The sequence below is a fragment of the Sphaeramia orbicularis genome, chromosome 14 (genome assembly GCF_902148855.1).
Source record: "Sphaeramia orbicularis chromosome 14, fSphaOr1.1, whole genome shotgun sequence".
Lineage (NCBI taxonomy): Eukaryota > Metazoa > Chordata > Actinopteri > Kurtiformes > Apogonidae > Sphaeramia > Sphaeramia orbicularis.
In genome coordinates, this window is record NC_043970.1 from 32,826,825 (window position 1) to 32,847,713 (window position 20,889).

The 20,889-nt window shown below is 38.8% G+C and overlaps 1 protein-coding gene and 1 non-coding gene across 2 annotated transcripts in view; both read right to left on the reverse strand.

Moving 5' to 3' along the window:
- fryb (furry homolog b (Drosophila)) overlaps window positions 1–20,889 on the reverse strand; it is a 54,900-nt gene that overhangs the window by 8,092 nt on the left and 25,919 nt on the right. The window contains exons 23-60 of the mRNA XM_030153717.1: window positions 20,539–20,728; window positions 19,672–19,796; window positions 18,642–18,699; window positions 17,743–17,834; window positions 17,360–17,532; window positions 17,095–17,255; window positions 16,901–17,011; window positions 16,626–16,780; window positions 16,341–16,440; window positions 16,056–16,227; window positions 15,011–15,267; window positions 14,779–14,925; window positions 13,877–14,045; window positions 13,656–13,746; window positions 13,402–13,472; window positions 12,406–12,556; window positions 11,469–11,571; window position 11,196; window positions 10,818–10,909; window positions 10,427–10,520; window positions 10,060–10,279; window positions 9,724–9,845; window positions 8,619–8,806; window positions 8,424–8,518; window positions 7,716–7,914; window positions 7,414–7,635; window positions 6,649–6,847; window positions 6,464–6,561; window positions 6,163–6,333; window positions 5,923–6,063; window positions 4,818–5,003; window positions 3,997–4,161; window positions 3,518–3,592; window positions 3,005–3,175; window positions 2,106–2,114; window positions 1,497–1,691; window positions 315–452; window positions 6–223 (exon numbers count right to left, since the gene is read on the reverse strand). Of these exons, the coding sequence (XP_030009577.1) occupies window positions 6–223; window positions 315–452; window positions 1,497–1,691; window positions 2,106–2,114; window positions 3,005–3,175; window positions 3,518–3,592; window positions 3,997–4,161; window positions 4,818–5,003; window positions 5,923–6,063; window positions 6,163–6,333; window positions 6,464–6,561; window positions 6,649–6,847; window positions 7,414–7,635; window positions 7,716–7,914; window positions 8,424–8,518; window positions 8,619–8,806; window positions 9,724–9,845; window positions 10,060–10,279; window positions 10,427–10,520; window positions 10,818–10,909; window position 11,196; window positions 11,469–11,571; window positions 12,406–12,556; window positions 13,402–13,472; window positions 13,656–13,746; window positions 13,877–14,045; window positions 14,779–14,925; window positions 15,011–15,267; window positions 16,056–16,227; window positions 16,341–16,440; window positions 16,626–16,780; window positions 16,901–17,011; window positions 17,095–17,255; window positions 17,360–17,532; window positions 17,743–17,834; window positions 18,642–18,699; window positions 19,672–19,796; window positions 20,539–20,728 (5,325 nt within the window). The remainder of the gene's footprint in view (window positions 1–5; window positions 224–314; window positions 453–1,496; window positions 1,692–2,105; window positions 2,115–3,004; window positions 3,176–3,517; window positions 3,593–3,996; window positions 4,162–4,817; window positions 5,004–5,922; window positions 6,064–6,162; window positions 6,334–6,463; window positions 6,562–6,648; window positions 6,848–7,413; window positions 7,636–7,715; window positions 7,915–8,423; window positions 8,519–8,618; window positions 8,807–9,723; window positions 9,846–10,059; window positions 10,280–10,426; window positions 10,521–10,817; window positions 10,910–11,195; window positions 11,197–11,468; window positions 11,572–12,405; window positions 12,557–13,401; window positions 13,473–13,655; window positions 13,747–13,876; window positions 14,046–14,778; window positions 14,926–15,010; window positions 15,268–16,055; window positions 16,228–16,340; window positions 16,441–16,625; window positions 16,781–16,900; window positions 17,012–17,094; window positions 17,256–17,359; window positions 17,533–17,742; window positions 17,835–18,641; window positions 18,700–19,671; window positions 19,797–20,538; window positions 20,729–20,889) is intronic.
- Window positions 15,934–16,006, reverse strand: trnaf-gaa (transfer RNA phenylalanine (anticodon GAA)). Its single transcript has one exon. It is a non-coding gene; the product is annotated as a tRNA-Phe (tRNA).

The following is a 20,889-nucleotide window of genomic DNA, read 5'->3' on the forward strand; positions in this document are numbered from 1 at the left end:
TGTACCTAGGCAGACAGCTGGGGTCTAGAAAGTCCAGCGGTGGTTGACAGTATCCTCGGTTGAGCCTGTGGTCCAGATTGGGAAGCTGATCCTGTGGTTGCCCCGGCAGCTCCAGGGTGAAGCTCTCACCGCAGTCGGAGCCATGAGGGAGCTCATTGGTGCTCAGCGACAGTTCGTCATCGTGGGCCTGAGTGTCCTCGTCCTCACCGCACACCCTCACACCCTGATGGAACGGAGACATGAATTCATCTATGAAAAACAAATACACCCATAGAAACACATGTGCATGTGTATATATGTGCTTTTTTCCTCACATGTAGCCCACTGTGCTCATCATGGAGCCCGCCCTGGCCTGGTGTGGTGGCGTTGAAGGACTGGGGGTCGGCAGATGTGTCATAAGACGTAGACAGAGAGTCAGTGTGATTGGTCTCCTCTGATGGAGACGGGTTTGTCTGAAACAGGAGGAAACACATACTGACATGAGGAACAGAGCCAGTCTGTTGTCTGACTTGATGTAAAAACATTTAAATCTGAACTGGTTGCAAAAAATAGAATTTCACTGGGTGTAATTTTCTTTAAATAATCTGCATTTCTCTTCAACTCTCTCCCATAAACTACATTCACATATAACTAAATTGCAAGTGCAATAAACACAACTGCCTTCATTATATTATATTGGAAAAAAGTTGCAAATGAATGTGATTTCCACATGAAAGTAACTGTAATAAGCAATGTAAATATAAAGTCACATACAAGGTATTTCATATTTACAGTAACAGCATTATTATGTTAAAAAGACAGGATAAAACGACTCAAGATGTACTTAGCAATACTTAAAAAACACTACAAGTTTTTATTAAACCTAAATATGTATAGGGATCTAGATGGAAACTCTCAAGTTCCAGATTTTGGTTATGGACCCTCCAGTCCAACACACCCCACCTCCCATACATGGAAAAATGTTAAAATGACATTACAGTAAAATCAAGGCACTGCTTGTCTTTGAGGTAAATGCAGATGGCATAACATTAAAAACCACATATAACTGTTCTTTTAAATTAGTCACAAAGCAATATAATAAAAAGACTTTCACTGGTAATCAAATGCTAGAAGATTTTTAACGACTGATATAAAAATAATTGCTGACTTTATTACAAACTAGTCACACTTCCACATTTTCTGATGAAAAACTAGTTTCTAGTTTGATGTTTAGTGAGTCCCATTTATTTATTTATTGATTTTTCCATTTTGGTACTGAACATCATACTGGTGATTGTAGGTGAGATTTTTGTTTTTTTCATCTATTGTTTTCTTTCAAATTCAGCAATCCCAATGTAGTGGCCTAATTTTAACTATTTGCCACTATCCATGCCAATTTCCGCTGATACTAATAGTCTGGAAAACATTCTGTCTCGTCCGATTAAGTGTTCTGTCTCTAATTTCCTGGCTACAATTGATGGTAATACTGTATTGATTGAAGGGTTCTGTCTACGTACAAGTTGAGAATGAGAGAGGCTCTGGCTGGTCGAGGACTCCTCTTCCTCTGAGGACTCATCTGAATCGTGGGGGTCTTCGTGACCCAGACTAGGAGTACTGCCTGAGTGCTGGCTCTCCTCCAGTAGGTCTCCCAGCTCTGTGCTGTCCAGAGATCTCCGTCGTACACCCCAGTTAAAGTTATCCACACTCTCGCCCTGGATAAAACACAAAAACATGCACAATGGAAGACAAACGCAGATGTGACAGCAATGGTACACTTCAATGGATTTCACTATGTTCAACAATGTATCTTGAGATAATAAATGGCTGCTGTCTAAGCGTCTGATGACAAGCACAAGATGCAAAAAGTTATTTAGGGCATGAAAATATGCTGGAAAGGCTGTTTGTATTTAACATGGAAAATTTACCCCACAAAAATCTGTACATCATTCATCTCCATTATGACAAATAGCTTATATATAGTCAGAGATGTAGTTCTGCAACCAAGCCATGAGAGCAAAATGAAGCACAATCATCAGGTTTTCCATTAGAAAAACAAAAGAGGAGAAGCCAGCAACACCACAGAGCTGATGAAAGCTAATGTATGTGCTCAGTGTGAGAAACCTTACCTGGAGCTCCTAGGCAGCGAGGGGGAGAGAGAGAGACACAGCGTTAGACAGAGAGAGAGACAAGGAGGAGGGACAGAAATACTGTGCATTTCAAATGTCTGTGTTTTTAAGAAAGACAGAGGGTTAAACTCAAACATGCTTTAAAGATTAAACAGAAAAATACAGACATGATCTAAACCAGTGATTCTCAAGGGGTGGGCCAGGACCCAAAAGTGGGTTGTAAACCTGCTTTCAATGGGTCGTGGGCTTTTGTTTGGAAAAAAATAATGTTCAGAAACCAATCCTGTGCTTTATTTTTTTATGGAGCCAAATGCTGCCCATTCACACTCCTCAACAGTAAGCGGCAGTAATGCACTGTAATTCTAATTAACACCAGACATTTCACAAAAATAAAAGAAGACCCAAAAGTTTCTGTTCATATTGTGGTGAAACTCTCCAACTGCATCAGCTATGGTTTTAACTACATTGAGGACAAAAGCCTCAGTGTGTTTAATTTTTGAATAAGTAAATGAATGCACTTTTAATTTTTAACTGAGTGCACATTTTTGGTTTTGGTTAAAATGTACCCAGTTTAGTGTTAATGGGAATATTTCCATATATACTATCACCTTCTGCTGGTCATTTTGGTTCATCATTAAACTTGTCTTTTGCATTAGCATACTGTGATATTCTGTATTATCTCAGGTTCAAAACACACCATCTTTTTATCAAACAAATTGGAGCAGTTTGACTGTTATCAATTTGGGTCATTGAGGGGTGATAGGTCCTGAAGCCAGACCAGTTGAGAACCACTGATGTGAACTATCAACCAAGTGATGTACTGTGGCTTGAACACTGAATGTGACAACGGATGAGGTAAAGTATTAAGAATCATTTCAGAAATCCTCTGCACGTCTCACCTCTCCGTCTTCCAGCTCCACGTCCAGGAAGTCAAAGTCTCTGAAAACCCTGAACTGCTGCTCACTGGCAGTGTCATCTAGAGTGTCCTCTCTGGTTCCACCTTCTTCTGATGACACACCGCTCTCTCTCACCTCCATCATGTCCAGGTCACCACAAGATGAGAAAATTACCTGAGAAAAGACAGCAAATAGTACTTAACACAAGCAAAAAATTAAACATCCTCATACTAATGCTAAATACCAGGGAGGAGTAATAATGTTTTCTTAATATTTGAAGAGTTTCCTTAAATGTACCAGAATGCACTGTCTTGACTGTCTTGTTATGCATGTTTTGTTTGCATTGCCTTTTTACCTCCACCAGGAGGTATTGTGATCACTTTGCTTTGTGTGTTTGCGTGCATGTTTGCTGTTTGTTTGTTTGTTAGCAAGATAACTCATAAAAGACGTAAAAATGACTCTTCTGAGGCACGTTTTGGTAGATGAAACAGGAATAAAACATAGGAGGTCTCTTACAGATGGATTCTTGGTGAGTCCAACTTCTTGTCCGCAAAGAGACAAAACATTTACCAGCTTCTCCCTGGTTCGTTTCTGTATGAGAAAGATAGAAAGAAATTAAAAAAGTATTAAATCAAAAGCATAATAAAACTGCTTTTGCTACTGTTTCTTCCGTCTTTTTATTTCATTTAATCCTCCATCCAGTTCATTCTAATCTAAAAGGTTGTCAATCTAAGGCAAGAACCTGCAGAGAAATGTGACATTTATGTTAAAACAAAGGAAGGTGAAAACAGGTGGTTTAATATGTGATTTGTTGTACCAAGCGGTGACGGCTCTGGTAATTTATGGCCGTCATAATATTACAGTCTGACAAGTTGTTACAAAGGCACAGAGACGACATGCTGCAGGGGCTACACTACATAAATAATGATGTTGCTGTGACTGATAGATTATTGTGATATTTCTTGCATTGTAATGTATTAATAAAGACACTGTACCTGAGAGGACTGTGGTCGCCTCCAGCTGACGGGCACTAGGATGGTGTTGGAGTTGGATCCAGATGAGGTGGAGGAGGTGCTGCGGGTTACTGCCATGGCCCTGGACTTCCCATCTCGACCGCCTGAACCCTGAAGCTCATCAAACCGCCGTCCAATCACTGGAGTCTGTAAAGAACACAAGAAATGGTTAAATTACTTCACCCTCAAAGACCCAAACAGGCTCTGGCAAAAGCATCTACTGATCTAAAATGATTAATACCTGATGATCCATTAATCCTATCAGTACATGTAAATAATGTAATGTAATAATGTAAAAAATGCAGCTTGTTACATATTCATGATCCTCAGATATGACCCTTTGGATGTTCAGAGGCTCTGTAGTAAAAAAAAAAATCCACCGTCATCTTCTAAAACATTGATTCACCAGTAAAACCCATGGAGTTTTATCAATGATGGTGATTGAAGACACTTGTTTGTGGGTTCAGATAATGATATATTTTGCTAAAAAAGTCACGTTTTCTTCAATTTTTTCTGTTTTTGATATAATAACCTTTGATTTATCTCTGAGCTTCTATGAACATCTACTTGATCAGTAAATTAAATATAGGTAAATACCTAATTTTCACTGACAAATACAAAATGCAGAGGATAATATTATAATAAATGGTGGTAAATAACACAAAAGTAGCACTGGGTCTTTATGGGTTAAATATTAGTCATCATTCACCTTTATATTGTTTTAAGTAAAGCCATGATGGGTATATGATGTGTAACAAACCACAAAGAACTAATGTTTCCACATTATTTTGTTTCTTCCTCACCTCAGAAATGTCAAAAGTGAAGTCCAGTGTCTTCCCCGGTAGCGCCTTGGCGGACCCGTCCCACACCCGGCTGACCTCGAGGTTGGAGAGGTCACCCTGTGTGTGGCCGTAAACCGGATGGACAAGACTGGCAGAACGCGACACTACCAACTTTAAGATGTTTAAGGCGTCCTTCCAGTGCACTGTCTGTGAGAAACAGAAGGGGCAACAGAGCTTTATAATGCACACAGAGACACAACAGGTGGAAGAAAAAGTCCAATCAAGCTAACACAGTAGTGCAGGTGGAGCTCTAATGACTTCTACACTTGTGAATGATCTTTTAAGAGCTGACAATTACAAAGCACATACATACTGCATATATGTGCTAAGAACTAAATACTGTATTGCCAAGAAGCTTATGGTTTTTTCTTACTTCTTATTTTCTGTTTTATCAAGTTATCATTTAATGTTATTGTTTAAATGCATTTTTATTTTTTTCTAACTCTGAATGATTGCCTACTTTTGCACTTTCATTGTATGATCTTTTGTTTTTGTGAAGCATCTTGTAACTATAAGAGGATATAGAAATTTTAGAAAAGTATGAAAAAGTTTATTATTATTATTATGTATTCTCATGTATTGTACTGTCTGTACTTAAGAAGTAAAAGTATATCTGTACAAACTATGTATAAAACCTTTTGCAGACTGGAATAATTGCTCACTCTGATTTCTAATCTCTTGTTATACGGATATTTTTAATAAAAAAGAAAAAAAATACATTCACTTATATACAATAAACATATCCATTCATATGTCTAGAAGATACATATAAATGATAATAATCTATCACCTTATGGGTAACATTTATGGCAATTGATACACTGTTAGAAAAAAATTGTTTTCATACACATTCCTCTTTTAATTCTTGTTCCTACACATCAGTAACCACCTTTGACCAGGTGCAATGGTTATATACTGAATCCCAGTTACACTCTATCAATCAAGAATAAATCACATGGTCACAATCACTTCATGAGAAGAGGTAAAATATTTTATTCCACCTTTATGTGCAACAGTATATATTACTTTATATACATTACATATATAACACGCATGGCACACTTACCTGTACAAACTTCTCAATGGTTTTCATAACATCAGCATTAAACTGTTTGACCTGTATAGCAGTCAGGTCCATATGGCTGAGCAGGCAGTAGATGATCTGTAGGAGTGACTGTTGCATGCTGGGAAGTCCTTTATCTAGGAGCTGAAAAACAGCCAGAGACATTTAACAACTGCATCTACAGCTACGTACAACTGGATGTAAACCTACAAATAGAATGTGTAATACATGTTCAGCTCTTACCTCAGCCATGTAGGTGACCATGTTGAGAGTGATATCTGAGAAGGCTTCATGGAGGTAGCGGCAAACCACGCTGACCCATGAGAAGGGGTCCCGTGTGTAGGAACGTGTCTTGTACAGAGTCATTACATGAGCCAAATGTGACAACTTTGTGTTCTTCTCTACCAAACACACCTGAGAGGCAAATACAAAGAGAAAAAGACAGAGAAGAAGTTGTATTTTTGTCTTTTTATGTATTTTAATTCTGTTAAACCTTAGAACAAATCAACATTACAGTAAATTCAATCAGTGAGTGGCTTTGTACCTGTGCAATCCTTTCAGCACTCTCCTTACAGAACTGTGTTGGGTGGCCGAAGTGTTGCACCAGGTGAGGCAGCAGACAGAGCACATTCAGAGGAAAACCTGCACATGGAGGAGAATGGACTTCAGCATGTTACATCAGAAAAATAATCCACTCTTTTAGTGTCAGACACGGATGAGAATGTCTACCTATAGACTGTGAGCTATCGACGACAGGCACACGGGAGACCGGCGTGAGCTGGCAGAAGAGCTGCAGAGTGAGGTCAGAAGTGGACTGAGATGTAAAGCCCTTCAATAAAAGCTGTTGGATCCCAGAGAAACCGCTCCACCTCAACTGAGCCTGAAGCTTCTCAAGGCGCTCACGGTTTTCTGCTCGGTCTAAGGGCACCTGGGAAGTGAGAGGTTTTAGAGGTTTTGTTTTTTTAGCAAGAACCATCATTTTTAATTGCTACCCTGTCCAAGGGATTTGCTTGGATCAATATGTGTTCGTACAGTGGTGGAAAAAGGTTAAAATTTTACACAATCTCAAATATAATCAAGAAATATTTGCAGAAAAATCTTTTTTGTGTTTGAACAGGTGTGACTGCATCAAACAGACACAAACTAATGCAAACAATCATTTTTTGTTTACTGTTAAGAAAAAAATAACAAAACTAAACTCTTGACAGTTTCAATAGGCCACGTCCTAAATGTGTTTCATTCTGTCCAGTTTTGACCACAACAGAACAGAGCATGTGCAGAAGGGAGCATGTGGGTTTGAAGAATGGAACAATACTTGGCAGAGTTCAATGGCTTAATGCAATATATCACAAATGCATAGGGTGTCCAAAAATGTATTTCTGCCACTGTAGATGTATACAAGGACATTTCATTCAAAGTGAGTTGCTTTTTCTTTTTTTCTGCTCTACAGTTAGATAATTTACAATTACATGAAGAAAACTTCCTCTTCTGTACCTTTGACAGGAGTTTGTGAACTAGACGAAGTGCCATCTGATATTCAAACTCAAAGTCCGACTCCATGAGTGACACTGCCACCCAGAACACTGTGGCCAGTATAGATGACGGATGGGAAATATGGGCCGGATCTGATAAAACACTTGGATCGATGCGATTCGTTGATGATGTACAGGAGCCAGCGATTCTTCCACTTCGGGAAAGGCCATGACTGTTGCATGCCTGTGGATGAAAAATAAACTGTAATATGTGTTCAGGGAGTCTCTCTGGAGAATGAATTCTACTGAGCCCCGTTGTCTGACCTGGATGCGATCCAGAGTTGCACTGCGAGGAGGATCACTCAACTGGTTGCCACACTCGCCAAACTTCTTTGGGACTGAGTAGGAGCGCTGGTGGCGTTGTGACGACAGCCCGACAAATCCTGGGCCAGGGAAGTTCAGCTGACCTGTGCTCTTTCTGTTCATAAGTTTGTCACTAGTCACAAAGTCAGGTGAAGACGTCCTACAGAGAAGAAACAGTCATTACAATTACCAAGGAGGAAAAACTAAATCTGACTTCAGCCTCTCAACAGAAAACCACTGATAATTCAAATTCATACTGTAACCATTTATCTAGTAGGCTGCTATGTTTTTCATTTGTTTTCTTTTTGTTTTCACTACGAGTAGGGATGTCCCGATCAGTATCAGCTGTCGATCTGGCATTTCTTTCATTCTTTCTTTTCACTCTTTTCACAAAAGCGTCATGCTTGTTTTAGTTCAGATTCCACATTCAGCCCAATTATGATCTCAAGTAAAATAATAGCATAATAATCTATAAATAATGAGTCCAAATTTAGATCAAAATTTTGTTGTAAAAAGTCCGTATCAGATCAGCATTGGATCGGTATCAGCAAAACTAATCCCAAAAAGAATCAGATCGGAAGCAAAAAAATCCAGATCGGGACATCACTAACTACGAGTACATCTGTATTACTACAATAACGCTCTACTTACTTCCACTTAGACACCTACCTAGTCAGAGCTGCCATGAGGTCACTGTTTTTCAAACATTCTGCTAGATTCACCACCACTGACTCCAGCGTCAACAAGACTTCCATCACGTAACCCTGAGAGAGAGAGTTTAGTTGAACTGAACAAGCACACACAAAAACCTACCCACACGCTCCTCTTCAGCTCAAAAAGAAGTCTTCCAGTTTTGTCCCTTACCTGAACCTCATCTCCGTGTTCTCCCACAACCTCAACGAGTCGTGACACCAGGTCAGCCACAGCATGATTGTTGATGGGCTGTTTAAGTGCTCTGAAGATCTGGAAAGAGCGTCCGGCGTAGTGACGTGAGGAGCTGCATAGAGCCGTCTGCAAGGCTACGTCGCTTAACTGCTGCTCCAGGTGGAAATCTGCATGAACACAAACGCATATGCATATAAACACACATATTCCTCATTATAACCACATAATTTTTAATAACACAACAAAATATTAATACACTTATTTATGTATAGTGTGTCCTAATAGAGTGTTTTAATATGTATTTTTGATATATATATGTGTATATATATATATATATATATATGTGTGTGTGTGTGTGTGTGTATGTGTATGTATATATATATATATATATATATATATATATATATATATATATATATATATATATATATATATATTCAGAGCTATTTTATTTATTTTTATTTTCTTATTTCGAATATAAAAAAAAGGCAAAAAAAGTAAAAAAAAAAAAAAAAAGTAAAAAAGAAAAAAAAAACATTCAAAAAGGAGCGGGATGAAGTACATCTTACACACTCCCACCCCCTTACCCTGTCTTCTTCTACTGATCACAGTCCCATGTCAGTTCCTCAAAGTAACTTAACAAATCTTACACATGTCAAAATAAATTCTAAACAATCCTGCACAAAACACAAAATTATTAAACATAAATATCAAAAATAAACTCTCCATCATTTCTTTCTCCTTTGTATTATACTTCAATGGAGCAATTGTAACACAATGATTTCCCTAATAAAGTATTTAGATTCTGATATTCACATTCTGTATTTTAACCAGGCTCATTGGTGGTATACATACTAAATCTACCGGATTGGTTCACAGAACAACATTCTTGAAAACTCTGGCATAAACAGAGTAAAGCAAACTTTCTTAAAACTTATGCTAATTAAGAAAAATCACTTATGTTTGTCTTTGAAGCTAAAGCTTTGTTTTGCTTTGCTAAAGTTTGTTTTCAGTAATTGCCATAAACTACATAATTTGTTGATTATGAGCAAAGAAGTATCTGATACAAGGAGAGGTTTCTTACCTGTCTTGGACTCCTTGAACACAGAGACGACGTGGCGCAGGAAGTTGGACAGCTGCTCTGTGCTCTTGGAGTTGGGGTTCTTTGGTGTAATGTCCTCATGCACCCACAGCGGCCCAAACGCTCTGAGCAATGACAACACAGTACTCCAGGCACTGTATACCCACCACCAGTAGCACCACATATATGTTATACAAGCACTTAAACACGTGCACAGTGCACACTGCAGGGCATTTAAGAGAGATTTCACACAGGTACTTTATAAACACCAACACCTGTAAAAACATTCATCACATGAAATCCACATATACCTTAAAACATCTCTAAAGGTGTGCGTACCTGGTGGAGAGGAACTCGATAAGTTTATTTGTCTTCTCGTCTGTTTCACTGGGTGCATCCTCCAGGTCCTCCAGGTCATCTGGGGTTACCAGCGGCAAATTTCCAACACTGCCTGCAGTGCTGCCGCCACCCAGACTGGCAGAGGAGGAGTTGGAGGTAGAGCTGAGTCCAGAATCCACCACTGGAGATGCCTGCCACTCTCGCAGGAAGTCAGGTGCATCTAAGAAAATACGACGATTAAATACTTTAAAATAGCATCTATTACTTGTATGTGTTCTATATTGTGTCAGCAGTGCTTTTACATGTATAAATTCTGCATTTATATAAGCTGATTACAGTGTGTGTATGTTGAATAGTTACCACTTACGTGATTGCTGGTACTCTGTGTGGTAGCTGGACTTAATGGTAAGTGTCTTGTTGTCACTGATCTCTCTTGTCAGCATCAACACCGAGGCTATTACCTGGAAGTTCACCAAGGAGGGTTAATGGTAACACAATTTGGATATTTAGTCCTCTGTTTAAAGTAATGACTAATTTAAAAACTTTCCCTTTCCTCTGTATTAACTGCCAAAAAGACAAAAAAAGCACACCTGCAAGAATTCTTTAATATCCAGAACAACTACTGTCTTAATCAGTCCAAAACACTGAGTACAATCAAGTGTTACAACATCATCAAACTCATCATTTAAGGGAAAATTATTTCTTATTGAGATGACTGTATTTAAGTATGAGCTAACGTGCCAGGATCCTTCTCTTACCTGGAAATTGTTGTTACAGGAGAGGGCAATGAGTAGGTGGAGGAGGAGACGCTTGCTGTGCTCATAAACCTCTGGCCTGTAATGATCCAGACCTGGCAGATAGAAAAAAATATATACAGTATACCCAAGCATGTCAGAAGAAGAAGAAATACAACCCTCAATACTAAAATGAAAGCTGGTGAATACACCAGCAAAAGACAGCAGGCCACTTTAGATGTTAGCTTCTTCAATATGGAGATTACATAACAACACACATGTATTCATCAGTAATGAATACACGGTAAAAAAAAAATGCCGACTCTGGGGAATGTTGAATGTCTGTAGTGAGTGACACAGGAGAATGGTCTATCCTGAAATACATGTCTGATGAAGATAAACCCTTTCTCTGTCATGCTATGTGCTTATTGGACGTCACAGAAAATACCTTTACACCTCAAGGTTATTTATATGTCAGTGTGTTTACATGTAAACAGTCTGTGTGCAGGGGCAGTGACATTTCCAGATGTTATCGTTTTTCTTTCTTATCAAGTTCACTTAAGCCCCGATTAAAGCTGTACAACAATAGAGAAACGGAAAATATGTATTGGGTGATGTGATGCACATGATGACTGAATGTGCATCATGTGGTTTGTGTGTTCTTTGCGTTCATACCCAAAAGAGGGCGTGCAGTAACAGTGGAAGGTGTAATGCCCAGTCTTCTCTCACGCTGTGGTCCACCACCATTTCAGTCATGAAGATCACTGCGATGTTACACCTGAGGACCAACAAACACACAATTCCAGTCATTGCACAAAATATCCTCAACATATGCAACTTTTAAAGACTCCAGGGAGCATTCAGTGAACAAATTATGACATATGATATTAATTCAGTCAGTCTGCCCCAGGGCAGCTGTGGCTACATATGTAGTTTATCACCACCAGAGTGTGAATGTGAGAGCGAATGAATAATGGGTAAATAATGTAAAGCGCTTTGGGTGGCAAGAAAGTGCTATATAAATCCAATCTATTAATTCAAGTCCCAGTGGAAGCAAATTCATACATTTCTAGGAGGTTTTTTAAAGGTAAAGGTATGATGAAAATAATTTCAATTAAAATCAAATTTTGGAAAAATATTAGATAATGTACAATCAAAATAAGCACAAAATTTAAAATGTTCTAAAAGTATTTTCACAAACAGCATCAGTAAAGCATCAGTAATGAGTTCTGTCATTGTGTGATGAACAGTGCATACACACATCATAAATCTATACTGGATCTTAAAGACAGACACCTCTTTCATGTTACTTTGATAAATTATTTTTGAGGTGTTAAAAGACAAGACATACTGCATTCATTTAAATATTCACTTTCTCCATAGCAGACACAGAGCAAGCTGGCTTGGTTTCATTCTGTTCTAGTGTTTATCAGACCATCTGTGAGAAGGTGTGACCGCAAATACTTTTCTCTGCTGAGTCTACTGATGTTAGCGATAGTAACAAGGACATCAGTGTGGAACTCCTACATTACATTAGGGTTTGTTTCTGAGCAGACTTTGTGTTAAGTCTTTTTGTGTGTGTGTGTGTGTGTGTGTGTGTGTTTGTATGTACCTATGCAGCGGTCCTCTTGGTGTGATGGTTTCTGGTAAGTAATCGACCAGAGGCGCCCAGCAACCTCCGTTGACAGGCATCGGTAACGGCTGGGGGCGGTTGGTCTCCAGGACACCCAGTAGCCAACCAGCATAAGGGGGAAGTGGGTCGGCTAAAAGCACAGACAATACAGATGTGTTTATGAAAATATGCAGCATCTACTCTGAGCATTGGCTATAAAGCACAAAAAAATGTGAATTCCTACATGAATCATGAGGAAAAATGTGAAACAGCACATGTGACAGGTTACTTAAGAACAGATAATTTAAGACATAAGGTATTCCAAACATTAGCTATTCAACTGAAGTGCAAGGAACTAGAAACCAATTAACATTCAAGGAATTTCTGCAAAAATGTTGTTCTTATGCAATGCATGTGTGAAATTTCTCCACTCTTCTCATGTAGGTCTAAGAGATCAACTCAGCTCTACTTAAAGTTTATTTTAAGACACAGACAGTCTTGCATCAGTGTGTTAAAGCAATTTCACATGGGTATGACTGCAATCAATAATGAAAATTATTTCAATCCATGAAAAATATTTATGATTTTTGATGTTTTTTATGAGGCTTAAAATGGAAAATGACTGAATCGATTTATGGAAATAGCTTCCTCAGGTCAAATACTATCCACTTCTGTAGCATTTTATAGAGATACAAAGCACAAAATGACAAACTCATGTCACACCACAACTGCTAACTCCATTTTACAGATATTCTAACAACAACAACTGCAATTAGGTGTTATGTAAGGATCATGTACAGTAGTACTAGCATTGCAGAATTAGTGACAAAAACTATAAAGGTCTAAGTTGTACACATTAGGGATTGACAGGTAGAATTCATACCCTGCAGCTTTTAAATAACATCCAGTCATGAACCTGGGCTGTACATGAGAGTACAAATTGTACAAATGCAGTGAATAGATGCATTTGTTCTCATGAGAACCAGGAAAACTCACTCTTTTCATCCTCGTAAGATCCTCCAGAGCTGTTGCTGTAGCGTGATTCCAGCCTGTTGTGTGCCCTAGCCCTAATGAAAAAAAATATAAAACCATCAAGAGTAAAAATGTTGTGTTCTTAAAGTTCTTTAATAAACAGCTTTACTCCATAACTGGACTGTCTTATGTTGATATCACTATAGAACTAACATCATGCTGATATAAATGCCAATTTATTACATAATCCTTTCTTCTATTTGATCTTTTATTCTAACCTTTCTTCACTTTCTCTGACCAGTTTGGTCTCATCTGTGTCCTGCAGGTTGTCTTGACCAGCCACAACAGTGTTACTGCTGGAGGTGGTTCCTGTGCAACAGGACAGCGTTGGAGTTAAGAAACAATGTAGCACAATTAAGTGTGAGTCACACAAAAACTGCATGTCAGCGTTGATGACAGGCTTAGCATCAAATGATTTAACCTTGTTGTCTTCTCTCACCTGTCTGTGACGTGGAGGCTTTGTTACTGGCAGCAAAGCGATAAAACGGAGGGTTGTCACAGTGTAACACCACAGGGTTGACTGGGTCGGTCTGTTGGAGTTCAAACAGCAGTTCCTCCATGGTCTGGATGGTGTTGTTCCGACAGAGGTAAATCACCACCTTCTTGATCTAAAACAGGTAAAACAGATGTGAACTTACAGGTAAGTGAACTTACTGTATGTGTCACCATACTTTAACATGTTATCTCCAGTAATTTGGAGAAGTTAATGCAGAACTGAGTTTCAGACTGGAGAATTACAAGTCAGTGACTAAATTAACAGGCACATAATATTTCGGTTTTTGCCCTTATTTTAAGAGAATAAACATAATAAGCTGTTTACATGTCTGATGACAATGAATATTCCCCTTATACTGTTGTTTTGATGCAGTTGTACAAGTATATAACACAATTAGATTAGGATTTTTTCAAAGATTTTCATCAGTGAAAGATGTTCTACTTTAACTCCACCTTCTTCTTTTATTCCCTTAAAACATTTCCCATATTTATTCATGGTACTCTCTTTCATTGTGTTTAAAAGTAAGTGTGTTTCTCATTAAGACTACAAATCCCTACGATCTTTGTTTCTGCTGCAGTACACTGTAAACAGGAGCTAAACCTGTGTAAATTGGATTAATTCTCCAAATATGCTTGCAAATACAGTATATGCCCAAGGAATCCTCATCAAATTTGAATAATATTGGCATAACAAGTGTTGTTTGGAAAATGCTCCATTCAGATAAAGGGCTATGCTTAAACAGAATATGCTATTTACATAATAGGGTTAGAATGTTGTCATATTCGTAATAATAAAGTGAATCTAATTGTGCTCAATGATCAGTGTTTCCTGCTCATTAAACTCACATATGGCAGAAGTGTTGTATCACTGCTGACTCCACACAAACTGATCAGAAACTGTAGTGTGATTCGCAAGTTGTTGCTCCACCTTTCGTTGCTCACCAACGCGTTCCAGGCATTTTCAATTTCTGGCCCCGGGACCTCATCTCCATACTGAACATGGAAATAAAAAGCTCCAGTTGAAAGGCAAGACCATCACGGTAGAGGAGATGTTATTTACCATGAAACAAATGTTTACCTTAGCCGTCATGAACATGAGGTTATTGAGCACGAGCGAGGTCGCCTGCAGGGAGCCCCAGCCGTTACCCCTCAGACTGGGTGAGAGGCCCATGCTATGTGCCTGACCACGGGATTCTTCATCTGGTGTGCAGGGGCTTGAAGCAGGTGGTAAGAGGCCTGTGTCCACAAGTTCGATGTTACTGAGCCATGGCAGAAGGTAAGAGAGCATGATCTGTCTGCCATTGGGATGTGTGGTTGGGAAACGCTGGCTCACCTCTGCAAAGAGAAGGAACAGTCACAGGACTCAATACAACATAAGGAAAGAAAAGGACTTCTAAAGTGTACCTGTACTGGTCATGTTCACGACATTAATTGTGCTTTGTGTATTACTTATAAGCAAGAGAGGCGCAAATATCGTAAAAAATCACCATAAATGCACCACATAGACATTTTTATTACGTCAGTTATTAAGAACCTATGGGGAGCAGTCATTGCCTGGAAGAAGTACCATCGTTGATTCTGGATGATAGAGTGCGAGTAAACAAGCAGCAGTCAGTGAGCGAGACTGAGTACAAAGCACATGTTCAAGAACGGACACATGCCGGCTGGCAATTTTGAGGAAATGGGTATAAATGGTTATCTATTCAATCAGATAATGCGTCATCTTAGACTGGAGTCCATCACAGCCCAGACAAATCAATGACGTGAAGAAGGCAACATGTTGCTGACTGTGACGCTAATATTATACATGATCTTTTGAAATAGCTAGAAATGAAAATTCACAACAGGTAGCGTTTACAGCTTCAATGACAATTCTTATACTAAGAATCCAGTGATTTAAGGGGTTTCCGCAGTAAATGGTGATGTTCAACATTATTCTGTGTGCTTTAAGATACAGTTACATTGATTCCACATTACGAAAACTGCAGGATTAAACTCTGCTGCCGAAACCCAGGATTGAACCAGGGGCCTTTAGATCTTCAGTTTAACACTCTCCCAACTGAGCTATTTCGGCACATAAAGTTAGGCAACGGTTGACTATAAACTCATAATGAATTATGCACCTGAGAACAGAGGCAGGGTGAGTTCTGGGTACATGCTGGCCAGCTGGATGGAGAGCTGAGACAGGTTGACGCTGTACAGTGGAGGCAGAGGGCCGTGTGTACCGTACAGAATATTCCCAGGCTTCTGCTCCACCATCCGCTTAGAGTACGCACACAACTTCGACTCCAACACCTGCAAACACATTATTCATCCTTTAAGTCCAAACACTGTAACACAGTGGCCTTCATAATAAATGAATAAAGATGTGTGTTTGTATATTTTATCCACTGAAAATGTGTATGTACCTGCATCAGCTGCATGGAAATCTCATATATTTCCCTGCTGGTATCTGAGGCTTTGAACAGCACCAGATTGAGCAAGGTCACAAGGTCACATGGGTAGTTCCTGGAGAAATTAGTGAGAAATTCTAATTAGTTTCAGGGTGTAGTTAGAAATAACAGATAGTCAATAATATCAGTGGTAAATTAAATGTTTGATTTATGCACTATGATAGTAATTTCCAATGTTTTTAAATTATTGTAACAAAATGAAACACAAAACATGTGCTAACAAAATGCACAAATCCCTACCTGTTGCCACAGACTGTGGCAATTGCCTTGAAGCACCCAGATGCCAACTGATAAGATCCAGTGAAGCAGCGATCTACAGCCCAGTTGAACAGATTGATCTGGTCTGGGTTCAGTTCTAAAAGCAGGATCACCACCTCACACCCAAGGCGGTGTACCTACATCAATGTTATCATAGAGTTAGTATACAGGAAATAAAACTCATGTTTATGTGTGGTAAAAAGAAATTTAACTCCTTAAGAAAGAAAAAGAAGAAAAATACAGATTATTACTCGTACCCGTAGGTCGTGGCAGGCCAAGATGTTGTCAAGCCATTTGTAGAGATAGCCATCAGTAGAAAGACCCACATTGTCAAACACAGGACCACAACATAAAACCGCCGACATGGCCTAAGTTACAAAATAGTAAAATTAATTAATGAAAAAAGAACACTTACAATCACTCTCATTCTGTGCATGTGTCGTAACTTTACCTTGAGAGCACAGTACTGGTACCGAGTGATCTGGTGGTTGCGGTCGCTGTAACGGTCCAGAGGAGTGAACATGACGCTGAAGGGTCCGGCCCATTGGCTGAAGAGAATGAACAGGTGATGCCTCAGAGACTGTTGTGGGAAAAGGAATCGTCTGTGGTGCACTACACAGACGTAAACATAAGAGAAGGTCAAATTAGTAAACTGCCGATGCTTTCATTTGCAGTACAGCTTTACAACAGTACACTGAAGTAATAAGAGTTCTTACCAGGAACACACTGGATGAGATTGGCTACCATCCCGCTGAAATGAGCTCTGATGTCTTTGAGGACCTCAAGCTCCTTCTCATTCTCAGCCTCAAGAAGCATCCTCGTTAGATCCACGTATTCAAGGAACAAGGCGCCCAGTGCCAGGGAGTCACGTTCCAATGCTCCGTTAGTGCTGAGCAGGAAGAAACAGACGTCTAATTTTAGGAATCACACAGACCATATTTTATCTTAACGTGTGAGTACAGTAAGTGAGAGAACGATACCAGCTGTAATGCCTGAACTTGCAGGAAATAGAAAAAGGCATGTACTAGTCTAACTGTTGCACACTGCCTTTAAAAACAAAGATCAAGCCAAAAATGATGAAATAAAGCGTGTGTGCTACCTGTCACTGATAACTCCTGCATTGGCCAATAGTTCAAAGATCCTCAGCAGCTGCAGCCTGAGAAGATCCCGCCTTTCTCTGCGTTTCTTGTTCTAAAATCACAAAAAAGAGACAGGTGTTTGACTTCTATGTGACACATGATGAGGACAACAAGTAACTGAATTTCATTTTACAGAGTTTGTAAAAGAAATGCATTACTATTTCTATCATATTTATTGTTTTACTTGACAGGGACAGTGCTCATTAATCAACAGAAACATAAGAGACTGAGTCAGACTTTTCATTTGTTGTCCCTTGCCAGATGTTAAAAGGCAGAATAAAAACAGAGACAATCTAGTAAAGAAAGGAAACATCACCAGCAATCCAAAACTTCTGGAAAAAAACAATAAAATGCGATGGAATGTAACAGGCACCAGTCCATACTAATGTGACAATTCTACTACCGGATAAAGGAGTAAAAATCTACAACTGGGTCAAAACACAGTAATGTTCTGTTAGAGAGCGAACTTTAATTGATTGCCATTCCAACATTTATTTCAATATAAAGTAGCTCCTTGTTTTGGATAATCCCTTAAAGTCCAACTAAAGCAAAAATTAATTTAAAAGTTAAAATATGGGTTATTTAGCAACACTACTCTGTCAAAATGTCTCAAAAATATCCCGTCAGAGAGATTTCAAATACTGTGTTTTGACCCTACTGTAACATAAAAACACATAACAGTTCATATTTTACTTTTTAAAGAAAAGGTAACTTTCTTTCATTGATTCACTGACACATTTAAGATGACTATGATTCTGGATTAGCATTTTTAATTTCAGAACTTCTTTTCTGTGATCAGTCTCATTGTCTTTGAGCGCTGTCGCAGTTTTTCTCTCTCATGTGTTTTGTTTGTCGTTACCTCAGGCCTTCGTTCCAGTGCCTCCTTCATTAGTGGATGGAGTTCTTCGACTAGTTCTCTACAAACATAATGGACAAAAAGAGGCAGAAGTGAGCCAGTTGCTTTGTCGCTGATTGATGATCAAACCTCTTTACCTGTTAGAAGGCCTGATTAAAGGGAACAGTAATAGATACCTACCTTGTGAAAACCAAATGTCACATGTCTCATATCCTTAATGTAAGACAAATTTGTCTAGCGTGACCTTAATCTTTTTAATAACAATGAACGCCCTTTTGGAAAACATTTCAGGTTGAAAATAGATGGTCTCTTTTAAAACTAAATACCTCTCTTTTACAATGGAACCTCTGTCTTCTGAAAAAATGTGATACATCTCTGTCCCTCTAAGAATTCCTTTTCTTCATCTGTGACGCATTTTTTTTCCTCTCAGAATATCACAGAGGAATGTCACCAATCTCAGTTATGAAGGGAATGTACAGACAGATGGAAAAAAGTACTAGAAGAATGGGGCATAAAACAGCAACAAATTAAGCATCTCTTTACGTATGTTAAAGATAAGAACAATATCTAACATATTATCTACTTTCAAAATCAATAATTGGCACTTCACCTACAGTCGTGGAAAAAAAATTACACCATCAAAAGTCATCAAAAACAATGGTTATGCAATCAAGTACTAACTCCTGTGTGTATCATGTGACTGAACAGATAGAAAAGAAAACATGGAATGCCTAAAAACACTGTTTTTGGCACTACAATGCCATAGCTGCTGATGAAAGGACTGAAGTGATTTGGGTTATTATCAAGAAAACTATGGAAAATGGCCAGATATCAACTCTTAAATTAAACTCTTATGTGCTATTTTTGTTGTTATCATTATATTTGTCCAAACAAATGTACCTTTAGTTGTACCAGGCATTAAAATGAACATGAAATTGAAGAAAACAAGGGTGGTCTAATAATTTTTTCTGCGACTGTAAGTGTGACATGCATGATAGGAGCTCTATGTATTCCGATTTAGTTATACATTTACCTGAAGACTAAGGCATTTGTGCATCCGAACCCCAGCACCAGAGACTCTGTGATCTCCAAACTCTCAGCTCTCATCAGCGGAACAAGTTGTTTTAAAAGCCAAGCGACTGATGGAGTCCCGATCACCTTATGGAACATATGAAAAGCGTAAGAGGCCATAAATATTCAATGTTTCTTATATTAACAGTCAAATAAAATCGTCAAAAATGAATAAACACTGTAGCAGAGACATTGTTATTGGTCTTTACTGGATTGGATTTGATCAGTGTGAATCAGGATTTATGATTTTAACAGTATACAGGGGTTGGACAAAATAATGGAAACACCTTCACCTCAAGATGATAATGCCCCAATCCATACAGCTAGAATTGTTAAAGAATGGCATGAGGAGCATTCTAATGAAGTTGAGCATCTCGTATGGCCGGCACAGTCCCCAGACCTCAACATTATTGAGCATTTATGGTCAGTTTTAGAGATTCAAGTAAGACGTCGATTTCCACCACCATCGTCTCTAAAAGAGTTGGAGGGTATTCTAACTGAAGAATGGCTTAAAATTCCTTTGGAAACAATTCACAAGTTGTATGAATCAATACCTCGGAGAATTGAGGCTGTAATTGCTGCAAAAGGCGGACCTACACCATATTAAATTATATTTTGTTGATTTTTTAAGGTGTTTCCATTATTCTGTCCAACCCCTGTACATCAAACTAGAACACACAATCATTCTATTGAAGCATCTCCTCTTACAGACAATGCCACAGTCGTCAGTGGATCATTACAGAAGAACAATGGATTCTGTGTTTTCCCTCTGCCGTGTTCATTTCTGTACTTTCCAGACCTTTTCAAATACCCCTTTTAGCACACTCACCTTGTTGTCATAGGTGACGCTGCCATCAGGTGTTGTTGCTGTGATCTCTGGCGTGGAAGCTCGGAGGTGACCGGGGGACATGATGCTCGGCTTTGCAACACCCAGACACATAATCAGGTAGTTACGCCATAGAGAGATGTAGCTGTCACTGGAGCCTACAGTGCTTGTCTTCTTGGCATTAACTGGGCTGCTGTAGATGGAATAAGGGGAATATTCTAGTGGTCAGATACTGGCCTTTATCATTGGCAAGTATCAGATGGGTATTGTATTAATATGAAATACTGAATACATTGTATACTGTCTAGAATTAACACATAAAGACCCAATGCTACTTTTGTTCCAGTTCCCAAG